The 21,744-nt window shown below is 41.0% G+C and overlaps 2 protein-coding genes across 5 annotated transcripts in view; one reads left to right on the forward strand and one right to left on the reverse strand.

The window, feature by feature from the left end:
- Tbc1d32 (TBC1 domain family member 32) overlaps positions 1–21,744 on the reverse strand; it is a 207,107-nt gene that overhangs the window by 87,450 nt on the left and 97,913 nt on the right. For both annotated transcript variants that reach the window (XR_015739040.1, XM_048425064.3), the window contains exon 23: positions 621–743. Coding sequence is in view for 1 of the 2 variants with exons in the window: in XM_048425064.3 (XP_048281021.3) it covers positions 621–743 (123 nt within the window). In the remaining variant the exon portion in view is untranslated. The remainder of the gene's footprint in view (positions 1–620; positions 744–21,744) is intronic.
- LOC125394311 (MSL complex subunit 3B) lies at positions 12,622–19,226 on the forward strand. 3 transcript variants are annotated; one of them, XM_048425068.3, is made up of 3 exons: positions 12,622–13,013; positions 14,767–14,893; positions 17,147–19,226. In XM_048425068.3, the coding sequence occupies exon 3, from the start codon at positions 17,501–17,503 to the stop codon at positions 18,614–18,616; it is 1,116 nt and encodes a 371-aa protein (XP_048281025.3). In that variant the 5' UTR covers positions 12,622–13,013; positions 14,767–14,893; positions 17,147–17,500; the 3' UTR covers positions 18,617–19,226. The 3 variants fall into 3 exon arrangements, with proteins under 3 accessions (XP_048281025.3, XP_048281024.3, XP_048281023.3); XM_048425067.3 differs by having other exon boundaries at positions 14,778–14,893; XM_048425066.3 differs by lacking the exon at positions 14,767–14,893.

The raw sequence follows: 21,744 nt of genomic DNA on the forward strand, positions 1-21,744 counted from the left end.
AGGGTAAGGGCCCAAGTCCACAGCAGTTTCGTTTCTAATGCTGCTCTTTTCCTTCTATACCAAATCTCAACATCAAACGAAATGGCCTGGGAGGAAGGAGGTGGACTACCATGTTCTGAATTACAGACACGAAGAGCAATGGCAGATGTGGAATGTGTATTCTATAAATGTCAGCCAAACTGAGGTAATGGCAACTGTGATTTATTAGTAGGAAAATAAAAATGATAAAAACCTCACTTGGCAAATAATTATACTGCATGACTATAAGCTGACATAATTAGGAAACTGGGGACAGAATGGCTCTAAGAGAGATGTAAAACCAAGCATTTTTACTCAAAGGGTTACTGTATGAAGTGATGTGAATTTAAAATCGGAATGACTTTGTAAAAACTAAAAAAAAAAGTCCTAAGACAAAAGGAACAAACGATAAATGTAGCACTCGCCAAAAACATACATCATTATCTTCCTGGGACATTTATGCTTAATGGCTTTTTAATCTGTCATGTGAATGTAGTAATTCAGACCATATAAAAATTATACAGAAAATTAGTTTCAAATCATTTGCAAGGCAAACTGATAATAGTATCACTCGAATGCCACCTTTTGTTCTGTTTCCTGACCTGTGGTTCTCCGAGGTCTCAAAGGTATTTTCTTCCTGAGCATGTAGTAACATGTTGGATACTTGATACTGAGCCTCCAATAAGAGAAGAGCATCCAGATCACAGCATACCACACTTAATAACCTGCATGAGAAGAACAGTAACAATCATGTGAAGTACAGTGTGGACATTCTTAAGCTTTCAAAGTAAAACCTGAGCCTTGAGATCCCAATCTCATAAGAATGTCTACACAGTTATAAGTTTGTTTTTATTTTCAGACAGTCTCACTCCACAGTCAACGTCAGCCTGGAACTCATTCTCAGAGTCAGGCAGTGGTGGTACACACCTTTAATCTCAGCACTTGGGAAGCAGAGGTAGGCGGATCTCTGTGAGTTCGAGGCCAGCCTGGTTTACAAGAACTAGTTCCAGGACAGTTAAGACTGTTACACAGAGAAACCCTGTCTCAAAAAACAAAAGTAGGTAGGTAGGTAGGTAGGTAGATAGATAGATAGATAGATAGATAGATAGATAGATAGATAGATAGATAGATAGGTAAAATAAGATGGTCTCAGATATGCAACAATCCTCCTGCCTCAGCTTTGCAAATGTGGAATTATAGGCAACAGCTACCCCACTGAACTCTGAGATATATTTATAAATATTTAGAGTTGTCATATCTGATTCAGAAGTTATTTTTAATTTTTAATCCAGACTTTTCAAACTTGCAGCAATAATAGCATGAATATGAGAATATTCTTAGCCAAGCTCATGGTGGGCGCCTGTAATCCTGTACCCAGGAGGCTGAGACAGGAAGATTGCCATAATTCAAGGCCAGTTTAGAATATAGAAGAACCTGTCTTAAAAAAATAGCACAAACAACAAATACAGCTCATTCTTCTCAACCGTTACTTAAAGATTCATCAGGGAATATTAATGAACCCATTCAAACTACAAATTACCATAAAGTTTCTCTCAATAATTAATTATAGAAGGAATGATGAAACAGTAATTTTATCACTAATCTAAAAAAATGGCAGTATTAAAGTGGCAATATCAAAATTGATTTTATGGAAATTAAAAGCTTAGAATACAAGATGGAAACCTCAGAAATCAGTGTCTCAATCAACCCACATCAGAGAAACTTCCTCTTTCAACAGATGAGAATCAACACAGAGACCTACAACTGGACCAAGTTCAGAGAGTGAGAGGCTTTGGGGGTACTCAATTCTAAATGGATATCTTCATCAAATCATTCCCTTCAAGGCTCAGGAATCTATGGAAAATAGGAGGCAGAAATACTGTAAGAGCCACTGGTGACGGATGACTCCAAGGCCACACCAGGACCTATGGTGCACACATGAACTCACAGAGACTGCGGCAGCACAAGACCAGCAGAGGTTCCAGCCAGCCAGGGACCAGGCACTGAGATGGGGAAGTAGACAAGGACTCCCACCCCAACCAAGAAATTACCTGCAATTGATATGGGCAAAGGGGAGATCAGTTTTCTCTGATGATGCATCACTGGGTATACCAACCTTCAAGGCAGGCCTCATGCCCAGGAAGAATTGGTCAACACAAAATAGACTCCATGTTTTGTTGTATACTTTTTACATTTTGTGTTTGGTTTAGTTTTTCTGTATTTATTGTGTTTGTTTTGTCAGATTGGTTGGTTTTAGTTTGTCTGTTTTGGATCTTTGGCTTTTGAGGCAAGGAAGAGATGAAGAGAAAGACTATAAAGTTGATTGTGTAGAGAGGTGGGGAAGACCTGGGAGGAGGCGGAAAAAAAGGAACAAATATATACCAGAATCCCATGGTCCTGGGAGGGATACCTACTTAATGAACTTTTGGCCAGGTAGATACCCAAAGTTTCCCAAAATAATACAGAATATTGATGTATTATGACAGGTATGTGGAGGTTCACTTAACTATTACTACCTCTTCATAGCTTTAGAAATCATAAGGATTTCAGATTTTGGTACAACTACATGTTTTACCTGCTCAAAGCATACACAAATAAATTAAGATTTTTATTGAAAATAGTCATTTGATGACATTGTCTAGAGCCTGGCTGTATTATTTCAAAGGATATATAAAACCAAAGCAAAATCCACCCCAACAATTCAGAAAAAGGTTCCGCCCAGTTTACAGAAGTCAAGAGATAACTGCAGTGACCCTTTAGATTCAGTGCACATGGAAACAAGGGGAAGACCAGGCATCTAGTTAATTAAAGTCTGTGCTGCTGAAAACCAAAATCACGGAGGAAGGAGGAAGAGTACACAACATATAGTTTTAAACACAAAACAAGCTCAAGATCAGCCAATGGCAGTTAGAAAAAAACTGCACATAGAGCAGTTAAGGAGATGTGCAATGAGGAAAAAAGGCTCTTCTCTTAAAGACCTGTGCTGAAAGCCCAGAGCCTATGTAAAAACCAAAAACACACAAGCACACAAAAAAGACAGTGGTTGTGCCAACAACATGGTAGGGCCTGGAGAGAGAGAACTAGAATAGCATTCCTGTAAACCCCTTGAGAGGAGCTTCGTTAGAAGAGCTGCCTGAAGAAGAAAGAGAACCTGCAGTGAAATCTCCCAAACTTTCCACCTTTTACAGTTTTCAGAGGATGGCAGTAAATTCTCCATCACGTGATTTGATCTGTCACAGCCTTTACGTCAAGAAGCTGGGTACAGGGTAAGACCATAAATTTATTATACACATACAGAGGTTAGGGGAAGTTGGGATTGTGTTCCTATCCCACCCATAATCACTAACTTTTACAGCAGAGGCCTGTCAGCTGCAGAGGGGTGTGACTGAGAGGCAGGTAGAGGAGGGTCTCTAATCTAACTAAGCCACGGGAATTCCTACTAGACTGAAGATGTCGTGGAAAAGGAAGAAACAAGAATGATAGAAGATTCCTAGGTCAAATAAGCAAGAGGAACTTGTCATCAACAACACACACACCAAAATAAAAAGATTTATACAGAAATTAGCCAACCTCTTCCTTCTCTATGCCTACTAAATCACTGAATTGATAAAAAAAAAAGTGACCATCACTGGCTCTCTAAATTAATATTTAATATGAGAGGGGTCTTGGTGGGCCATGAGGTAATTTGTGTAAATTGGAGAAACTCTATTTATGAACAAATTCATAACTGAACCAAATCCTCATTAGACGATGAAGAATCAAGACCAACAGATGATGAAAGATTTTTTAAATCATGCAAACTCCAGTAATATTTGAAAGTTAAAAAAATTTAACTGCACAATAAATCAAAAGAATGTCATACTCAACCAAATACAGTTCATTATGGGGAGAAAATAACAAATGTATTATTAAAGTCTGCCATGATGTAATTCATGACATGAATATATAACCGAGCAAAATTATGCCATCATTTGACAACATTCCCATTAGGGTCACAAGAAGACAACAGGCTACTCGCCCCATTTTTAAGAAAAGGGGGGAGTTTTATTCTTTTCAAAGATCTAAGAATTTAAAAACAAGAATGTTTTGCTGTAAAACATCAATGAGGTAATACTGGTGGCCTAAGACTCACTCTAGGGCAGGCTCTGCTTAGCCAGGCTACCTCAGGTTCTGACAAGATCTATCAACCTTCTGCAAATCTAGCTGAAGGTGGATAAGAAAGCCTTGGGAAAGGCAGACGGGCATGAATATTCCCCGCTATTCCCATTTAACACTGAAAGCAGGACTGTGCATCCACAAGACAGAAAATAAAGTTAAATGCTGTTGTAAAATGGAGTGGTGGGCTGCTTCCCACAACCCGGCTCTTGGCTAGCTTTACCCAAAATAATTACATGAAAACTGTATTCATTTAAACACTGCTTGGCCCATTATACCTAACCTCTTATTGGCTAACTCTCACATCTTGTTTTAACACATATCTAATAATCTGTATGTCACCACGAGCTCGTGGCTTAATGGGATGAGTCTAACCTACATCCGTCTCAGAGAGGAGAGCCATGGCATCTGCCTGACTCTGCTTTCTTTCTCCCAGCATTCTTTTCGGTCTACTCTGCCTATCTAAGCTGCTGCCCTATCAAAAGGCAAGGCAATTTCTTTATTTGACCAATGAAAGCAACACATAGAAAGAAGACCCTCCTACACCAAAATGCAAAGAAATTCAAGGCATCCCATAGCTGCACCATTCTTTCCATCTACTGCAAGAAACCTAATGGCTTGCTTCTAAAAAGAAAAGACAGAGGCCATGCCTGATGCACCCAGTGGACTTGCTTTATTAATTCTATCTGACATATAAACACCTAGAGAAGGGGCACAGAATAGCTTTGATAACCCAAGGACAAAATATTAAGTGTGTGTTTATATCTACATATAGGAGAATTATGTAGGAAAGTCAGTAGGATAATACTTTGAAAACCCAATACATTTACTTATACTATCAACGATCAATAACATGAAACAAACAACATGAAAAAAGAAAGCATATAATGTCTTTTAAAACATGAAAAGCATAGGATTTATATGAAGACATCTATTAGTATAAGGCTGAAGAATGTTAAGTATTAGAGTAAGTGGGCACAGATCCTACCTGCAATCTAAATTTAGCAAAAAAATGTGAATTCAATTTAAATACATTATACTCAAAACTACTGTCACTATGGCAACAGCGAATTAAAATAATTTTAAAGAATTAGTCAAATTATTTATATATTTTTATAACCCAATAGATAATTCTCCTTATGAAGTGCTTACTGTTTTCCAATACTGGGAGAGGTGTAACACATTTCACTTAGTAGCTAACTCTACAAATACAGTCACTGTCAACATCTCACCCATCAGGAACCAGGAGCAAAGATGTTAAGGATCAGGGCTCATGTTGCTTTTGCAATCAGTCACTCACGGATTCAACCACATACTATAGTATACATGATTCATAAAACCCTGTAAGATGAAAACAAGTCTCCCAAAGCTGTAAAATGGAGAAAACTATAAAACTTTAATGAGCATAATTAAACAATACTTAATGGAGATTTAATTAAATATAGTATGTTTATAGATTAGAAAAATTTGTATTATAAAGAAGCTAATTCATTCAGTATTGATTACAGAATGAACACAATGGTAATTATAATCCCGGTAGTAGGGTCAGCATGACAAGCTGATTTTAAATTTCATGTGGCAAGAAAAGGACAAAAAGGAAGCAGGATTTAAAAACAAACAACAACCAAAAAAACCCACCAAAGGTCTTTCCTTAACTTGTGACTTAGCACAGAGGAACAACAACTAAAACTACTTGATACTTACACAGAGATAAACTAGAGTGTCGTTGAATAAAATAGGAAATTTTAAATGACCTTTGTCTTGTCTGAGAATTATGTGACCACACACACAGAGACATGCATGCGTATTTTTGTAATTCATGTTCTACATGTTGTATGAATTTTTAACAACAGCCCAAACAGGAAAAACCTTAAATACATATTCAATGGCACAATATGTAGCCAAAACATGACATACTTATATAATTAAATAGTATATAATTAAATTATAAATACATGTAATATTAATTTTAAAAACACTGTCGCATAGAAAAAGCCAGATACAAAGGATTTACAGTCTAAGCTATCATTAACATAAGCCTCATGAAACAAAACGTTCTTTAGGAATGCATGTCTAGACAAAAAAATAGTAATAATTATTTAAATACCATAAAAATTAAAATAATAGAACCATTGGGGGTAAATGTAGCAATGAAAAAACGAAGTCCAATAGTACTAGTGAGTTCTTACTTGATTAGGATTGCTTGTGTAAGTGGTCTATAACAATTTATTAAACTGCATGTTTAAATTTTATTTAATAATTATCTTTTAATATTTCATTAAAAATAAGTGTTATGCTACAGTGAATAATGAGGAAGAGTATATCATTATAGCCATATGTGACTCATAAACAGATGGAGAATACTAATAGGGGAGTACATTTTAATGATGATGCATACAGATTCTTGCCAGACTTGATATCAGCTAATGCCATTTGCTCCTTAATTATGCATTCATCTAATAAACAAATCTTAATGGCTCACTAATTATACCAGCATATCTGTATAAAACAGCAGATATACTAAACATAGAAGGGAACAGCACTTAAGTAAAATATTATTTTTGGCAATGTGATATTAAATCAAAGTTAACAAAGTAAATAAAAATATACATGTTATTTTAGCATTCTCACTGTATAGAAAACCAAAAAAATGACTAGCAAATATATTTCAAATCTTACATATGACATTTATAAGCAACAACCATAAGATTTCCAATTCAAATTAAGAGGAATGCTTCTTTTAGATTTAATATTCAAAAATATTCTTTCAAGAATGAGATCCTGACAAAACAACAACAAAACTATTCCGAAGAAATTTATCAATTACCTTTCTTAAATCTGAATTCACTGGTCAATCCTAAAAATTTTCAGAACTTCTTAGAATGAAAAAAATACAAAAAATTCATTTAAAGTAATGTTATCAACTGCAAATTAAACTTGAGTCTTAGAAGAGTGTATATATAAGGAATCCTACCATGATTAGGAAGAAAGGGATTGCCCCTACAAAACCATCTTAGGCAATGTCTTATTATGTCACTTCTGTTGAGAGAAACTTTTATGTACCAGGAGACAGACAGAGACTAAGCAAAAGCCTTAGCTATTAATATATTCTCTATCTCAAACAACACAAAACAGGGTACAAATAAGGCACTAAATTATGACCTTGTAGTTCCCAAGAAGCCAGAGAGTCTAGTACTCTTGGGATTGTGAGTTGCTGAACGAAAGTGATAAACACAGAAGCACTTGTTTGCCTATGGAAAATCTTTTTCAAGCATGGCATGAGCCTAAATGTGGAAAACTCAAACCCTTTTGTCACTTAGGACAGCATCTGGAGAGCTGTGGAAATGCCCAGGAAAATGGCTAACCTCAGGTGAATCACGCTTCCTGACAGCAGCCCAAAATGACCTGCTCACCTCACCTTGGATACCAAAGATTGCTTCTGCATCCCCATTAGACACTGAAGCACCCGTAGAGGTCTACTCTTTATACAGTCCTCAAAATCATTGTATTTTTTTTTCTCTCTAGATGTCAAAGGCGGTCTTTTTATAAAGAAATACAGAAATCCCTAAAGTATATTCCGAAATAAAACAGTCCCAATTTAAGAGCCATATTTGTACCTACTGGAGAGGAAGGGAGAAATACAAGGTGTCAATGAGCAGCCAGAGGTGTTCCTAAGGCTCCTCGTACAAGCAGAAGCTACTCACATCTTTATTATTACTTTCAAAACCCTGTGACACACTAAAAACAGATATGTGCTGCAGTAAACAAACTTCTCATACCCAACTGGGGAATTGGAATATCTGCCCAAACTACTCAGTGCTGAGTTTTCCTATGCCCAGTTAAAACGTAACTGGGCATAGGCATCTGTCCATCATGTGCAATAAAATACATTATAATATAAGCTCTCTTTACAAGAATGTGTCAGGTGCAGTTTATACAATTGCACTGCTGACTTGGTCAATATATATACCACAAGGTATGTGCTTCCACCGAGCATGGACAGCAATGCAGCTATCATAATTTACAAATTTAGACAAAGACAGCCTCAAATGTGGTCCCACCTAAGAGGCCATCATGTTAATACAATAGTAAATGAGTGAGGAAGAAGTACCTCCCTCTAAATATTTCAACAACTAGAGGGTAAGAGATGCTTAAAAATTGAGAGGCTAACCATCTAAGTAAAACCTCCAACTACTATTAGCAGGAAATGTTTAAATAGTAACCCGAAGATGCTTCATAAGATGCTCAATCTACTAGTACTTACTGTTGCAGGGGGCAACCGCTTGTTTGTCCCAGCCACCCAGCCCCAAAATAGTCACACAGAAACTGTACTCATTAAATCACTGCTTGGCCCATTAGCTCTAGCTTCTTATTGGCTAACTCTTGCATTAATTTAATCCATTTCTATTAATATGGGAATCGTCATGTAGCAGTGGCTTACCAGCAAAGATTCTAACTAGCGTCTGTCTCAGGCGCTGATCCATGGCACCTCTCTGACTCTGCTTTCTTCCTCCCAGAATTCAATTCTGTCTTTCCCACCTACCTAAGTTCTGCCCTATCGACGGGCCAGGGCAGTTTCTTTATTCATTAACCAATGAAAGCAGCACAAAGACAGAAGGACCTCCCATACCAGCTTACCACCAAGACAGCAGTGTGATGTGTCATTTTTGCCTCCTTGACCTTTGAAAATGGCAGGTACTGTTTGTGTATGACTCTGAACTACTTATCAACTCAGCCAGATCTGTGGGACCCAGGGCAGAAATAAAACCTGAATCTCAGTCACCACATTCTGCGCAAGTCGGGTTTCTAACCCAACAAACTCAACACCAGTGACATTTCAGTGGCAGACTGAGGACTACCAGGATATCTGGCAAAACGAACCACAAGAACTGCACGCAAGCTCCTAGAATTTTCCAGTAAATACACTTGCTTTAAAAAAAAAATCCCATTTTGTTCTTATTTTGACAAAAATAACTGTGCGTTCTCATGGGGTCCTTCTGTCCACCATCCCATTTGGGCAGGTTTCAGGAGAGGGGAGGAAAGGTGATCCATCACAACAGGGGTTAACTTTGTCGCCTTTGCAGAAGCAAACAGTCCTTTATTGAGAATTCATTTAAGACAAAGTTACTCTCACCTGCCATGTTCGTGTTTGAGACTTTCTGTCACAGGGGTCTTGGACTTCCATGGTTAGGCTTAGTTCTAGCTTTTTTGTTTTCTTTTGTTTTGTTTTTTTCCTTTGTGATTTCTTCCTAACACTTTTCCTCCTAGTACATAAGAAAGGCACTGATTTCTGCATGGTTAATTTCAAATCGTTCTACTTTACTAAAAGTGTTTATCACTTCTTATTTTTCTGTAGATATTTCAAGATCTCTTAAGTATAGGATTATTTTATCTGTAAGACCAACCATATTCATGAGAATTAATATTGAAAAACTGCCTCTATTGCCAAAAGTAATCTCCAGATCCAGATAACCACCACAGAAATTCCAATGACCTTCTTCACAGAAAAATCCGCACAAAGCTACAAGCAAACCATCATAATAAGCAGAGGTACCACTCCTGGGAATATATCCAAAGAAATCTAAGTCAGCAAAACCAGTTCATCCATTTCACTGTAATATTCACAATATCCAAATTATGGAGCCAGCCTTGGCATATGTTAACAGGAAAGAAATATGGTATGAACACACACCTGGAATTTTAATCAACCATTAAAGGAAGAAAGAAATTACGCCATTTGCAGGAAAATAAATGCAAGTAGAGATGGTGCTAAGCAAAATAAGCTATACTCAAAAAAAAAATGTTGTCTCTTAAATGTGGATCCCAGAGTATACATTTAGACCTATATATTCCCTCTCTCTCTCTCTCCCTCCCTCCGTCCCTCTCTCTCTCTCTCTCTCTCTCTCTCTCTCTCTCTCTCTCTCTCTCTCTCTCTCTGCGTATTTTGTGTAAAAGGATAAATGAGACAATGAGACTACCTGGGAATAGGAAGAAGACTATAAGTGGGAACTGGAAAAGATGAGGATATAGAGATGAATATGGTCAAAGCACATGGTACACTTAAGTCAAAACAGCTTCATAAAACTCATCAATAGGCCAGGCAGTGGTGGCACGGCTTTTAATCCCAGCACTCAGGAGGCAGAGAAAGGCAGATTTCTGTGAGTTGGAGGCCAACATGATCTACAGAGATAGTTCCAGGACAACTAGGGCTGTTACACAGAGAAACCTTGTCTCAAAAAACATAAACAAAAACAACAACAAAACCCACCCCAAAAAAGACACTCATCAATAAATATGATGAATATACCAAGAAAAACATGGATTATTCTCAGAGAACCCTCTATTTGCCTTCCCATTTATCGTCACTTTTTATTTCTCATTTGCTCTGCTGTATGAGAATTTCATATGGGTACATGGTATAGACTCGCTCCCCAATATCCCCCTTACCTCCCTCTTTCCTGTCAAGCCCCCCCCATCCCTACCAGCCCCTTTCCTAGATTCATGGCTTTTGTTTTGTGATTTACTTAGTCTAAACAGGTTCCTCTGTGCGTCCATTGGTTTGGAAACTATCCACTGAATCCTAGTGGATCTTAATACATCTCGTAATGATTGGATACTAAGCCCCTGACCAACCATTCCAGTCATCAGCCATGGCCCATAAAGCTACAGAATTAATACCTAAATGCTTATCTTTCCAACAAAGTGAATTAGTAGATATTATACTTGAAGATTCCCCTCTTAGAAATCTACATAGCCAAAAGAGCAGCAGTTACAAGTACAGCACACAGTAACAACTACAGCCAGACTTAGTAATGTTCTCTTCTGTGGCTAAAGAAAATCTCATATAAACTAGAGATTCTGCTGCACATATAATTCCTATGTTCATACAATTTACTGTGTTTCTGGGGTCACTTTAACCTTATCCGACAAAAGCACCACTTTCTTTTGACAGCGGAAAGTATTATGCACAAACAATTGAAGATCTGATTATGTTTCTGACAGGCTCTTCCTTGTCCCAGCCTTCTCCAAGAAGAGAGTGGGCAGACAGCAAAGAGTACAAATAGGAAGTACTCTGCAAGTTTGGAATTCACAACCTTTAAATGGGATAAAGCACCTGAAAAAGGATCACCAGGAAAGACTTAAATGAAACAAGTTTGAACTCTTAATAGCAGGGGATACCCGCGGAGAGGAGAGCCGTTACAGGGAGGAAGCGCTACAGCTCTGGGAAGGGCTTAGCACTCAAAAGTTCTCAGAAGGTGGAGGAGTCTGCTGAGAACAACCTGCTACAGAGAAAGTCTGCAAGCCAGGGGTATCAAACCACCTGGAAGCCTGGGGCTGTGGGACGGACTGAGGGGTGGGGCCCCAGGTCTTGGAAGCCAGAAGCAGCTGCAGAGACAAATGTCCATCTCCAGCTGTGCTGGTTAGCCTCATACCAACTCAATACAGTCATCTTAGAGGAGGAAGCCCCAACTGTGGAAATGCCTTCTTCCGCAGACTGGCCTGAGGGCAAGCCTGTCCTGAATTTTCTTGATTGATGTTTGCTGTGGGAGGCCTCAAGTTGACTGGTTATAAGTGGCACCCCATGAGCTGGTGACTATAAGGAAGTAGTCTGAACAAAACAAGAATAAGCCAGTAAGAAAGGCCCCTCCCTCTACTGCCTCTACTTCAGTTCCTGTCTCAAGGACTTTGATGTGGGCGTGTAAGGTTAATAAACCCTTTTCCCCAAGTTGCTTTTGGTCAGGGTCACAGCAAACTACCATCGCAGTCAGGCAGAGCCTGGAGGCTTCAAGGGGGAAACAGAAATGAGTCTCTCCGCAGGTTGGATACTGCAGGCTGGCTCCTCATGCTCCATGATGGAGGTAGAGGCTTGGAGTGTTGCGAGCCTTCCGTGGGTCTATGCCTTGTGAGTCTTTCCTCACTCCTGACCAATGTGGCCAGGGCCAACGTTCTGAAGTCTGATGGTTCTCTTCTTCCTTCTCTTCTTCCTCCACTGGCTCAGGCAACAACTGGCTCTGAAGCCCCAGAACATCCAAATTTACAGGACTGCCAGAGTGCCAGCGTGGCCTTGATTGGCCAGGCGTAAGAATGCAATAAGATCAACAAAAAAAGGGTCAATCCAGGCAGAGCTATGAAAATGGTAGCAGGAGAGGAAGAACACCCAAGTCAGTCCTCCAACTAAAAGTGGACAATCAGGTCCAGCTGTCTGTCTTAGCCAAGAAAAAGAATAAGAAAGTCTCGGCCTGTTCTTGGTTGCTATGGTGACCTTGGCAGCCAACTGCTGCCTCTCCCACCCACCTACCAACAGTGCTTTGTTTGGCCTGGGCTTTAGTGCTTCAGCCTCTTTTCCTCTTTTTTTCTTTTTTTTTTTTTTTTTTTTCCTGAGGCTGCTGCTGTACTCCAGCCTACCAGAAGAGGGCTCTGTGGCTCCTTTGCCCCTGAAGTTTGCACCTCAGAAAGTTAAGAGTCAGAAAGCTCCTGGGGATTGGGGGTGACAGTACTTCCTACACCCAACATAATTGTGTTTTAGAAAATAGTAAGGCACAGAATCCTGTCCTTGGCTGTCGGCCCGCCCTTCCGGGGTGGGTTTGATGAACCAGCCCTGGGGCCATTTCCTCGGAATTGAAACATTCCTCCAGGAGGGAGGGGTGGGGCGCTAGAGATTCAGGAAGTAAACCGGACAAATCCGGCGAAAACTGAAACTAACAAGATTCTCTAGGTCCCGACCTCCACCTCCAAGCTTGAAGAAGCTGTCGACAACTGGGGTGAACAGGGACTGCGGCCGGAGAGTGTTGCATTGAGCAGCAGAGGTTCAGCTTTCCGGAATCCTCACCCGAGCTGAGGTAGGCATTTCAGACATGTAGCTGCCTTTGAGCCTCCAGACTCCACGAATCCCGCACTGGCAGGGCTCCTTCCATTTCCCAAGCTGGACTTGGTGGGCATGGATGCTGCGCTGGTGTCAGTAGCAAATGTCAGCAATGCTTTTCTAGAAAAGCTCACAGTCCTGAGACTGTAACTCTCCCATATGTAGAAAAGTAAATATTCTCCTTATATCACTGAACCAACAAAACAGTAAGGTAACTACTGTTGGCCTCTGAGGGAAGGAAATGGCTAGGGTCCGTAGAACACCTTCGGATCTCCTAAGAATACTCTAGTGCCAAAAACTAATTCAGGCTTATTACAGCTCACTGGGGCTCAAACGCCACAAAAACCAGCGTTAGACCAAGGTCTGAAAGTTAGATATAGAACCCTAAGCAGCTGAGTCTCTTTGAATACTTGTAATGTAGGAAAGTGCAAACTAGCAGAAAAGACTTTTCAGCCATATGGAGAGGTGAGAACTGTACTAGCCATGCTTGTCTCTGCAAAGTATTTCTATAGTAGCCATCATCACAGGATGAGAAAAGTAATAGTGTGTGTGTGTGTGTGTGTGTGTGTGTGTGTGTGTGTGTGTGTAGGGTAACGGTAATGGGAACCTCAGCAATGCATGGACTGGACATTACAGTCTCTGGAACCAGTGAGCCCGGACTCAAATTCTGGCTGCACAAACTAGTAATATCATGTGCAGTAAATAGTAAACTAGTAATATCATGTGCAGTAAATAGTAAACTAGTAATATCATGTGCAGTAAATAGTAAACTAGTAATATCATGTGCAGTAAATAGTAAACTAGTAATATCATGTGCAGTAAATAGTAAACTAGTAATATCATGTGCAGTAAATAGTAAACTAGTAATATCATGTGCAGTAAATAGTAAACTAGTAATATCATGTGCAGTAAATAGTAAACTAGTAATATCATGTGCAGTAAATAGTAAACTAGTAATATCATGTGCAGTAAATAGTAAACTAGTAATATCATGTGCAGTAAATAGTAAACTAGTAATATCATGTGCAGTAAATAGCTGACTTTTCTGTGCCCTGTTTGCATCAATTGTTTTTTAAAGGAGCCGGAAAATAACTGCCTTAGGGAATTGTTCCAAAATGAAGTAACAAATTAGAATCCGTGTATATGTTTAGGGACTTCATGGCTTTGTGTAACCATGACAGTATCAGAGACAGAATGGTTTATGTTTTGGGACAGTCTCAAGATACCTCAGTAGAAGATACTTAGAAAACAAGGCAACTTTTTTTTTAATCGTTCAGGTATTAAAGAAGAATCAAGCTGTAGGGAGACTAATACAGCCATACCATGCTGTTACTTCATCCATCAGTGAATGATATTTTTATAGCCATGGGAAGGTTTCAAGGGTGATCTGATCAAGAATGTAGTAAAGACTATAGTGAGGGGAGGAGACAGGAAATCTAAGTCCCTAAGAAAGACTGTCTGCCTCATATGCGAAAAGAGCTCACTAAACTAACATAGAAAAGCTGAAAATTAAAACGACCACACATTACCTAACTCACCATCCATTCACATTCCCTCCACTTCATCCTGTATCTTTTTACAGTTTGATTATTAACTACCCGCCCCTCAAGGCTCCCATGTGCTACAGACTAGGTCTCCAGGGTAGTGTTTAGAGGTGGGCTTTGGGAAGTGACTGGCCATGAAGGTGATGGCCTGATCAGTGGATATCCTTTCATGGATTCTTACTTGAGTCGATAACCAGATGGTGGGAACCAGAAGGCGGGCGCTAACAGAAGGAAGTAGGACCGGGAGGATGTGCCTGTGAAGGTCCATGTCACCCGCGACCTCATCTTCTGTGGTCTTCTTAGCTGCCATCAGGTAAGCAGCTCAACTGCATGCTGCCCTTCCTCGGAAGGACTGTGGACAGTCAAGGCTGCTCCCCACGGTGTCAGGAATCAAATCAAGTCTCGCCTTTTTGTTTCTGTGTGCTAAAACTTAGCCTCCACCTGTCACATCTTCCCCCTGCCCTGCCTGCAGTCTCTTTTTCTCTTTTTTCACTCTCTCTCCTCTTCCCAGCTTGCTCTACACTGCCTTCTCGTAGTCCTTCCCTCTCCTCTCTCCCACCCCTTTTCTTCCTCCTTTCTCTCATTCACTGCTAGAAATAAAAATTAATGTGAAATACTTGAGGTATCTGAATACAATCTGTGAAATGAGAAACTAACCCTTTTACTTATTTTACAATGTATATTTTAATAAAACGGATTCCTTGTTTTAATATAATGTATCCCTTAGAAGCTTTTGCATAACGGAAGCCAAATCTCTGAACAACTCTACTTTTAATTATTAGAAACACCATATGCTTCTTTTAAGACATTACGTACCACTAGTTTGAAGAGACAGGCTCTTGTCTAGGGCAACAGGAGTGAGTCTGTGTGCTTTAGCCTTGGGTAGCGTTTCCTCCACTTGAACACATTCCGAACATGTTCTCAGTTTACCCCTCCCCACAGTCACAAGCCCTTCTCTCTCTGCCATGTTCTCCTGCTCTTAATTCAGTTCACTGAGGAAAGAAGCACACTTCATTTTTACCAATCATTTAAACCTGTACGTTCTCATAGGTTCTACAAAGTGTGTCTTTACAAACTCTAATCACATTATAAATGTGTGTGTCACATAAATATACATCTGGATATTACCTCTATTTGGGCGTGCATATATATCTTACTTAACCATATTTCATTTCTTTGATATGAAAGTTTTCATCCCACAGCATTGGAGAAAACTATGTACCTGCCTAATACTCAAACCCAAAAATGGGACATGACTGATACAAACAGTAGCCACGCACACCAACCACACACACAAGTCTGAAGACCTGTAGAAGAGGGAAGGGGGCAGAGTCAGTTGCCCGTGGGGATTCTGCTTGAGCATTGAAGTGTGAGTGGAAACTCTGGGGAGTCTTTTCACTCTACTCCCAAATGCAGATCCGAATTGCAGAAAGGTTCTGGGACCTCCTGCAGCTGCAGTTTAGTTTGGACTTTTGTAAATATATAGCTTTAAAAATATATATAAATAAGAAGTGTAGATTAGAAGCACACTGAGACTGATAAATTCACATATTTTGCAAATGTGAATGTTCAATAGAAAGTGCTCAGAGCAGTGCTTCAGCTGGGTACACAGACACGGGGTTATAAAGAACTGACTATTGGGAGGTGAAATGGCACACATCTGTAATGCCCAGCACTTGGCAGTGAAGGCAGGAGGCGGGTAGTCTGGGCTACATAGCAAGACTGCTGTATCAGAAAAGAAACAAAAACAACAACCATTTTATAAAAGAAAAGCCTAGAACTGATAATTGAAACCCCTGTAGAGAGAACTGACAGCGGACTAAAGACCAACCTTTACAAAAATCAAAGATAGATGGAAAAAAAAATCCCTAAATCAAAACAACACACATATACACACGACTCTCGAATAAGGCATAGTGCTTGGTGGAGAGCTAAATATTTCCTGAGTCAGTGGAAGAAATAAATCTCATTAAATTGGCAGAATACAGGCAATCACAAACGATAAGAATCCCCAAGGTAAGAGGGTAAATGCAAATGTATAGTTTGAAAACGGGCCTGTCCTTTGGCATCACCAATACCATTTCTAAATTTGTTATAAAGCAGTAATTACATCTGTTCACGAATTTATCTGTGGTTTTTATTCAAAATTTCATAAATCCTAATTTTATAAATACGGAAGAAGATACCTATACAAGAAAACACTCTCAGGATTAATCAATTAGCAAGAGATGATCATTTAAATTAATATAAAGAACAAAAAGTACTGGGTGTGTGTATGTAAGTATCTACGAATGTGTGCACGCACATAAATTTAAAAAGGGGGAATCTGTAGTCAAGATTATATTCTAATTTCTGATACTAAAAATATTTTTCATAAGTTAATTTGAACTATTTCTCATTCCTAATGTAATGAAATTTAACTTTAGCAACTGGGTTACTGGGAATCCATAATTAGGTAATTTGCTCTGATGGAATATTAACACTCAACTATGTTTATTACGTTAAAATAACCAATTTCTAACCTAGATTTATTTCTAAAATTAGTATTTTACTTTTTCTCCCAAAGTCATACAGAGGTTGATCCTTAAGAAAAAGGAGCCCAATTTCACTTCTACCCAGAAAGTGCTGCGCTTCCTGCTTGACCCCCGCCCGCCCTGGCGCGAGTGCTCTGCCGCGCCAAGAACGTCAGGTTGTTGCTGGGGGAAGACAAAACTGGCAGAAAGTTCCAGGCTATCTGATCCTTTTAATGGCTGAGACAGGAGGTGGCAGCCCAAAAGCCCTGGCTTCGTGGATCAGATGAAATCTCAGGTTACAGTGTGAACCAGCCAGAAAAGCCGCAGCCACCCGGCGGAGCCCAGGCAGAAGGGGAACGCGCTGCGGGTTGTCGCCGGTGGCAGAGACCGTAGGGAACGTGAAAAGGATGAGCTCCCTCGGTTGCGGCCCTAAGGACGACGGTGTGGAGAAGGATGAGGACGTGGGTGAACACGGTGATACTGACCCAAAGCCTAAGGGCAAAAGGGAATTGGAGCCGCACGCGAAAAGGGAGCCGGATGAAAGGGCCGTCCGCATCCCCATCCCGGAAGTGCTCCAGCAGCGGCTGGCGGACGACTGTTACTACATCAACCGCAGGCGGCGGTTGGTGAGGCTGCCGTGCCAGACCAACGTGGGGGCCATCCTGGAGTGCTACGTGCGCCACTTCTCGGCGAGCGCGCTGGTCTCGGGGGACCGCCGGCCGCAGCCCCAGCGCGCCGCGCCCGAGAGGAGCGTGGGCCTCTGCAGGGAGATGGCGGACGGGCTGCGCATCACCTTCGACCACGCGCTCCCCCTGGTGCTGCTCTACCCTCAGGAACAGGCACAGTATGAAATGGTGACTTCCTCCACCTTTTTCTTTCCGACTGAGGAAAAAGCCACTGAGACAGGCAGGAGCCAGGAGGCGCCCTGGCCGGGCCCGTCCACCCCGCAGCCCTCCGAGAGCCAGCCCATGGCCGGGCCCCCCGCCCCCAAGAGGCGCAGAGCGGAGGCGGAAGTGCCGCGGGCTCCCAGGCGGTCCATGCGACACCTCGCCCACGGCCACTGGCAGCCTGAGGACCGGGCCTCACCCCAGGCCAAGCGCAGTGTGCCCAAGCTGTTCCCTCACTTGCAAAAGACACCTGTGCACGGCACATCACCGTCCCCCATTTCTCTGACTCCAGGGAAGGAAGGGAGCTCTATGTTTGCTGGCTTTGAAGGGACAGCTGAGGAACTAAATGAGGTCCTCTCCTGGAAGCTTGTGCCTGACAATTACCCCCCAGGACACCAGCCACCTCCCCCCTCTTACATTTATGGCGCACAGCATTTACTGCGACTGTTTGTGAAACTTCCCGAGATTCTTGGAAAGATGTCCTTCTCTGAGAAGAACCTGAAAGCATTACTGAAGCACTTGGATCTCTTTCTGAGATTTTTAGCAGAATACCAGGCTGACTTCTTCCTGGAGTCGGCATATGTCTCTGCCTGTGAGGCCCACTATAGCAGCAAGAACCCCAGGACAATCTGTTAAAGTTTTGATGGCTCTGTAAGCACAGGGGCTCCACCTGGCTTGGTGTTTTCCTTCTTAGGTGGGCCCACCCTGGGGGAGGAGGGGCTCTGAGAGAGGGCAGGCTTTGGGATTTAAGTTGTTCACATACTGTAGGGTTTTTTGTTAAGAATAACTTCCTGGGCTATTGTGGTTGTCGTGCCTGTAGGGAGGTAAAGTTGCTTATTAATTTAAAAAAAAATGTATGCTATTGCACAGGCTGTGTGTGATAGCAAGAAGCGGCCACAGCTGTGTTCAGGGGGAATATTCCTGAAAGTATGCATAGGTTAGGCTGTTCTGGTAGACACCACAGTGGGCCGACGGCAGAACCACAGGGTTGATGTATTTCTTAGCATTAAAATGTTTTTGAAGACGTTTAATGTGATGAGACTAGAGAACTCTGTTCCGCACATTTGAGTTCATATTTGGACATAGCATCATCTCAAAATATTCTAGGGGAAAATGAACATTGACAGCAAAAGAGAATCTGCAACTCTAGAGTTTGTAACTGCTCCCTTTCTGTGAAACATCACTCTTGGTGATCTAAATAAAGCATTTTTGTCTTGTTTGAAAAATAAAATCTTCATAAGCCTTACTATTCTCATACAAAATTTACTATTGGTGGGTAATTGTAAAATAAAGAGAAAATCAGTAATTCATAAGCTGTTGCATGAAGTAGGTTCCTTAGTTTTGAAGAAAACTGACAATAATTTGATTTTATATATTATAGTCTCAATGAAAGGAAAAGAAACAGTAAGTTTTTGAGAATTACACTGACATTTTAAACTATATTAAGTTTAAATATATATCTAAGAATTACTACGTAAGATGTAAATTTTCAAGTAATATAATAGTATATGGGCAGTGGAACAGTAGAGAGAAGGTAAACTCACATATGCAGCTATGGGAGAGCCATTGTACATACTGTGTGGTTGCTTTGGGGTATCTTAGAGTTTCTATTGCTGTGAAAAGACACTATGGCCACAGCAACACTTACAAAGGAAAACATTTCACTGGGGCTGGCTCACAGTTTCAGGGGGTTTAGTCCACTATCATCATGGCAGAACGCATAGTGGATGCAGGCAGACATGGTGGTGGAGAAAGAGCTGAGAGTTCCACATCCAGATCAACTGGCAGCAGAAAGTGACTATGACACACTTTCTCCAACAAAGCCACACCTCCTAATAGTGCCACTCTCCATGGGACCTTGGGGGTCATTTTGACTCAAGCCACCACAGTATCAAAACCCTTGTAAGTGTCTTTTCAACCATGCTCAGTAAGTAAGCTTAGTAAACTCAGTGGTTCCCCAGGGAGAAAAAAAGATGTAAATTTTCAAAAAATCTTACAGATTTACTAAAACAATTTGTAATCTGATATAATGAAAAAAGTTAATACTGAGCGATGCTATTTTTTTTTTCTTTTTCAAGACAGGGATTCTCTGTGTTAGCTCTGGCTGTTCTGGAACTCATTCTGCAGACCACGCTGGCCTCAAACTCACAGAGACCCACCTGCCTCTGCAACCCAAGTACTTGGATTAAAGACATGTACCACCACTGTAAAAATTTTGGGGCCATGAAATAAACAGTTTTTATGTTAAAATAAAACATCCTAAGAAAAATATATTTCTCTAAATACTTCGGATGGCTAAGAAAACTAAACTGCTAAAACCTTCGGAAAGATTAAAGTGTTCAGGTAATTCTTTTAATTTGCCAATAGGTTTTGCAAATAAATATTTTTTAAAAATGACTGGCAACAGGGCAGACAAGAAAAGTTCAGAATCACTCAATGTGGAGGAGCAGCCATGAGACAAAGTCACGGGCAAGGGGCTCAGAATCTGTGTGCGGAACTGAGCCAGCATCACCCTCCAGGATGGCCGTGCTGGGTGTGTCTGGAAAAGAGAAGAGGTGCTTAAAGGCATTAGACGCCGGCAGAGAGCCCTTACGGACGGGGCTCCAGGGAGATAAAGCGTCAGCAAGTAGGAAATGATTGGCGTAGCCAGGAAAGGAGGGCGCAGACTAGAGGATGCTCTCCAAAGGTGTCGAGCTCAGTTTTCAATGTGGGGCCAGGGAAGGGAGGCTTAATATCAATGTTTCTTTTCCCAATTAATTACCTCATTATCTTACTATATGAAACCCTTGGTAGGCAGTAGGGTTGGAGAGAGTAATTATCACGTCACCTTTCCTCTTCAGTGATTACCCTCACTTGGCACAGAACACAGCTCTGAGGAGCTCAGTGACCAGAAGCAGAGTAAACAAAGTGGAGAAGGGTAAATTTTTTTATTATTATCTCGTGTATGGATGTTTTGCGAGTATAAGTCGCCTTACTATGTGCATGCCTGTTGCCATGGGGGCCAGAAGACAGCATTGGATTGCCAGGACCTGGAGAGACGGATGATTGTGAGCTGTAATCTACCATGTTGGCACTGGGTATTGAACCTAGGTCCTCTGGAAGTGCGGCACATGCTCTTTACCCATTAACTCTATCTCTCCAGCCCCAAAATACAAATTTTGAAATTACAAATATCCACTCAGGAGACAGAGAGAGGCAGGTGGATCTCGGTGAGTATAAGGCCAGTCTGGTTTACATAGAAAAAAAAAAAAAAAAAAGGCAAGTAAGGCTGGATGGAAGGAGGAAAAGAAAGAAAAGGCACATGTTATGTTTATATATAAAAGGCCCTTTACTGAGAGTCTCAGATCAGCTGCTTCACTCTTGGTAAAGAGGAGAGGATGGTGCCTGATTCTTGAAGCAGGTTCAGAGTTAGGCAAATCAGCTACCTTCTAACAGGCACGTGGGCAGATAGAGGCTCATGGCAGGTGCTATGATTTGGGTGCAGTTTGAATGCACAGCCCAAGGATCATTTGTTAGGCGCTTGATAATGGTGGAACTTTTAACAGGTAGGGCCTAGAGTAAGGTGAGGAGGTCAATGGGATGTCACCTTCAAATCTGAGTTCCCAGGGGCCCATTTCACTTCCCAATAAGGCCCTGTTAGTTTTATTACAAGACCCTAATTGTAATAAACAGCACAAGACTGATTCAGAACCCCTACCCCAGCTTCCTACCCTGCCAAATAAGCTCTGCCTTCTGGGGCATGGTGGGTAGGTACCCTTTCTGTC

Source organism: Myodes glareolus, chromosome 1, assembly GCF_982192425.1.
Source record: "Myodes glareolus chromosome 1, mMyoGla1.1, whole genome shotgun sequence".
NCBI lineage: Eukaryota > Metazoa > Chordata > Mammalia > Rodentia > Cricetidae > Myodes > Myodes glareolus.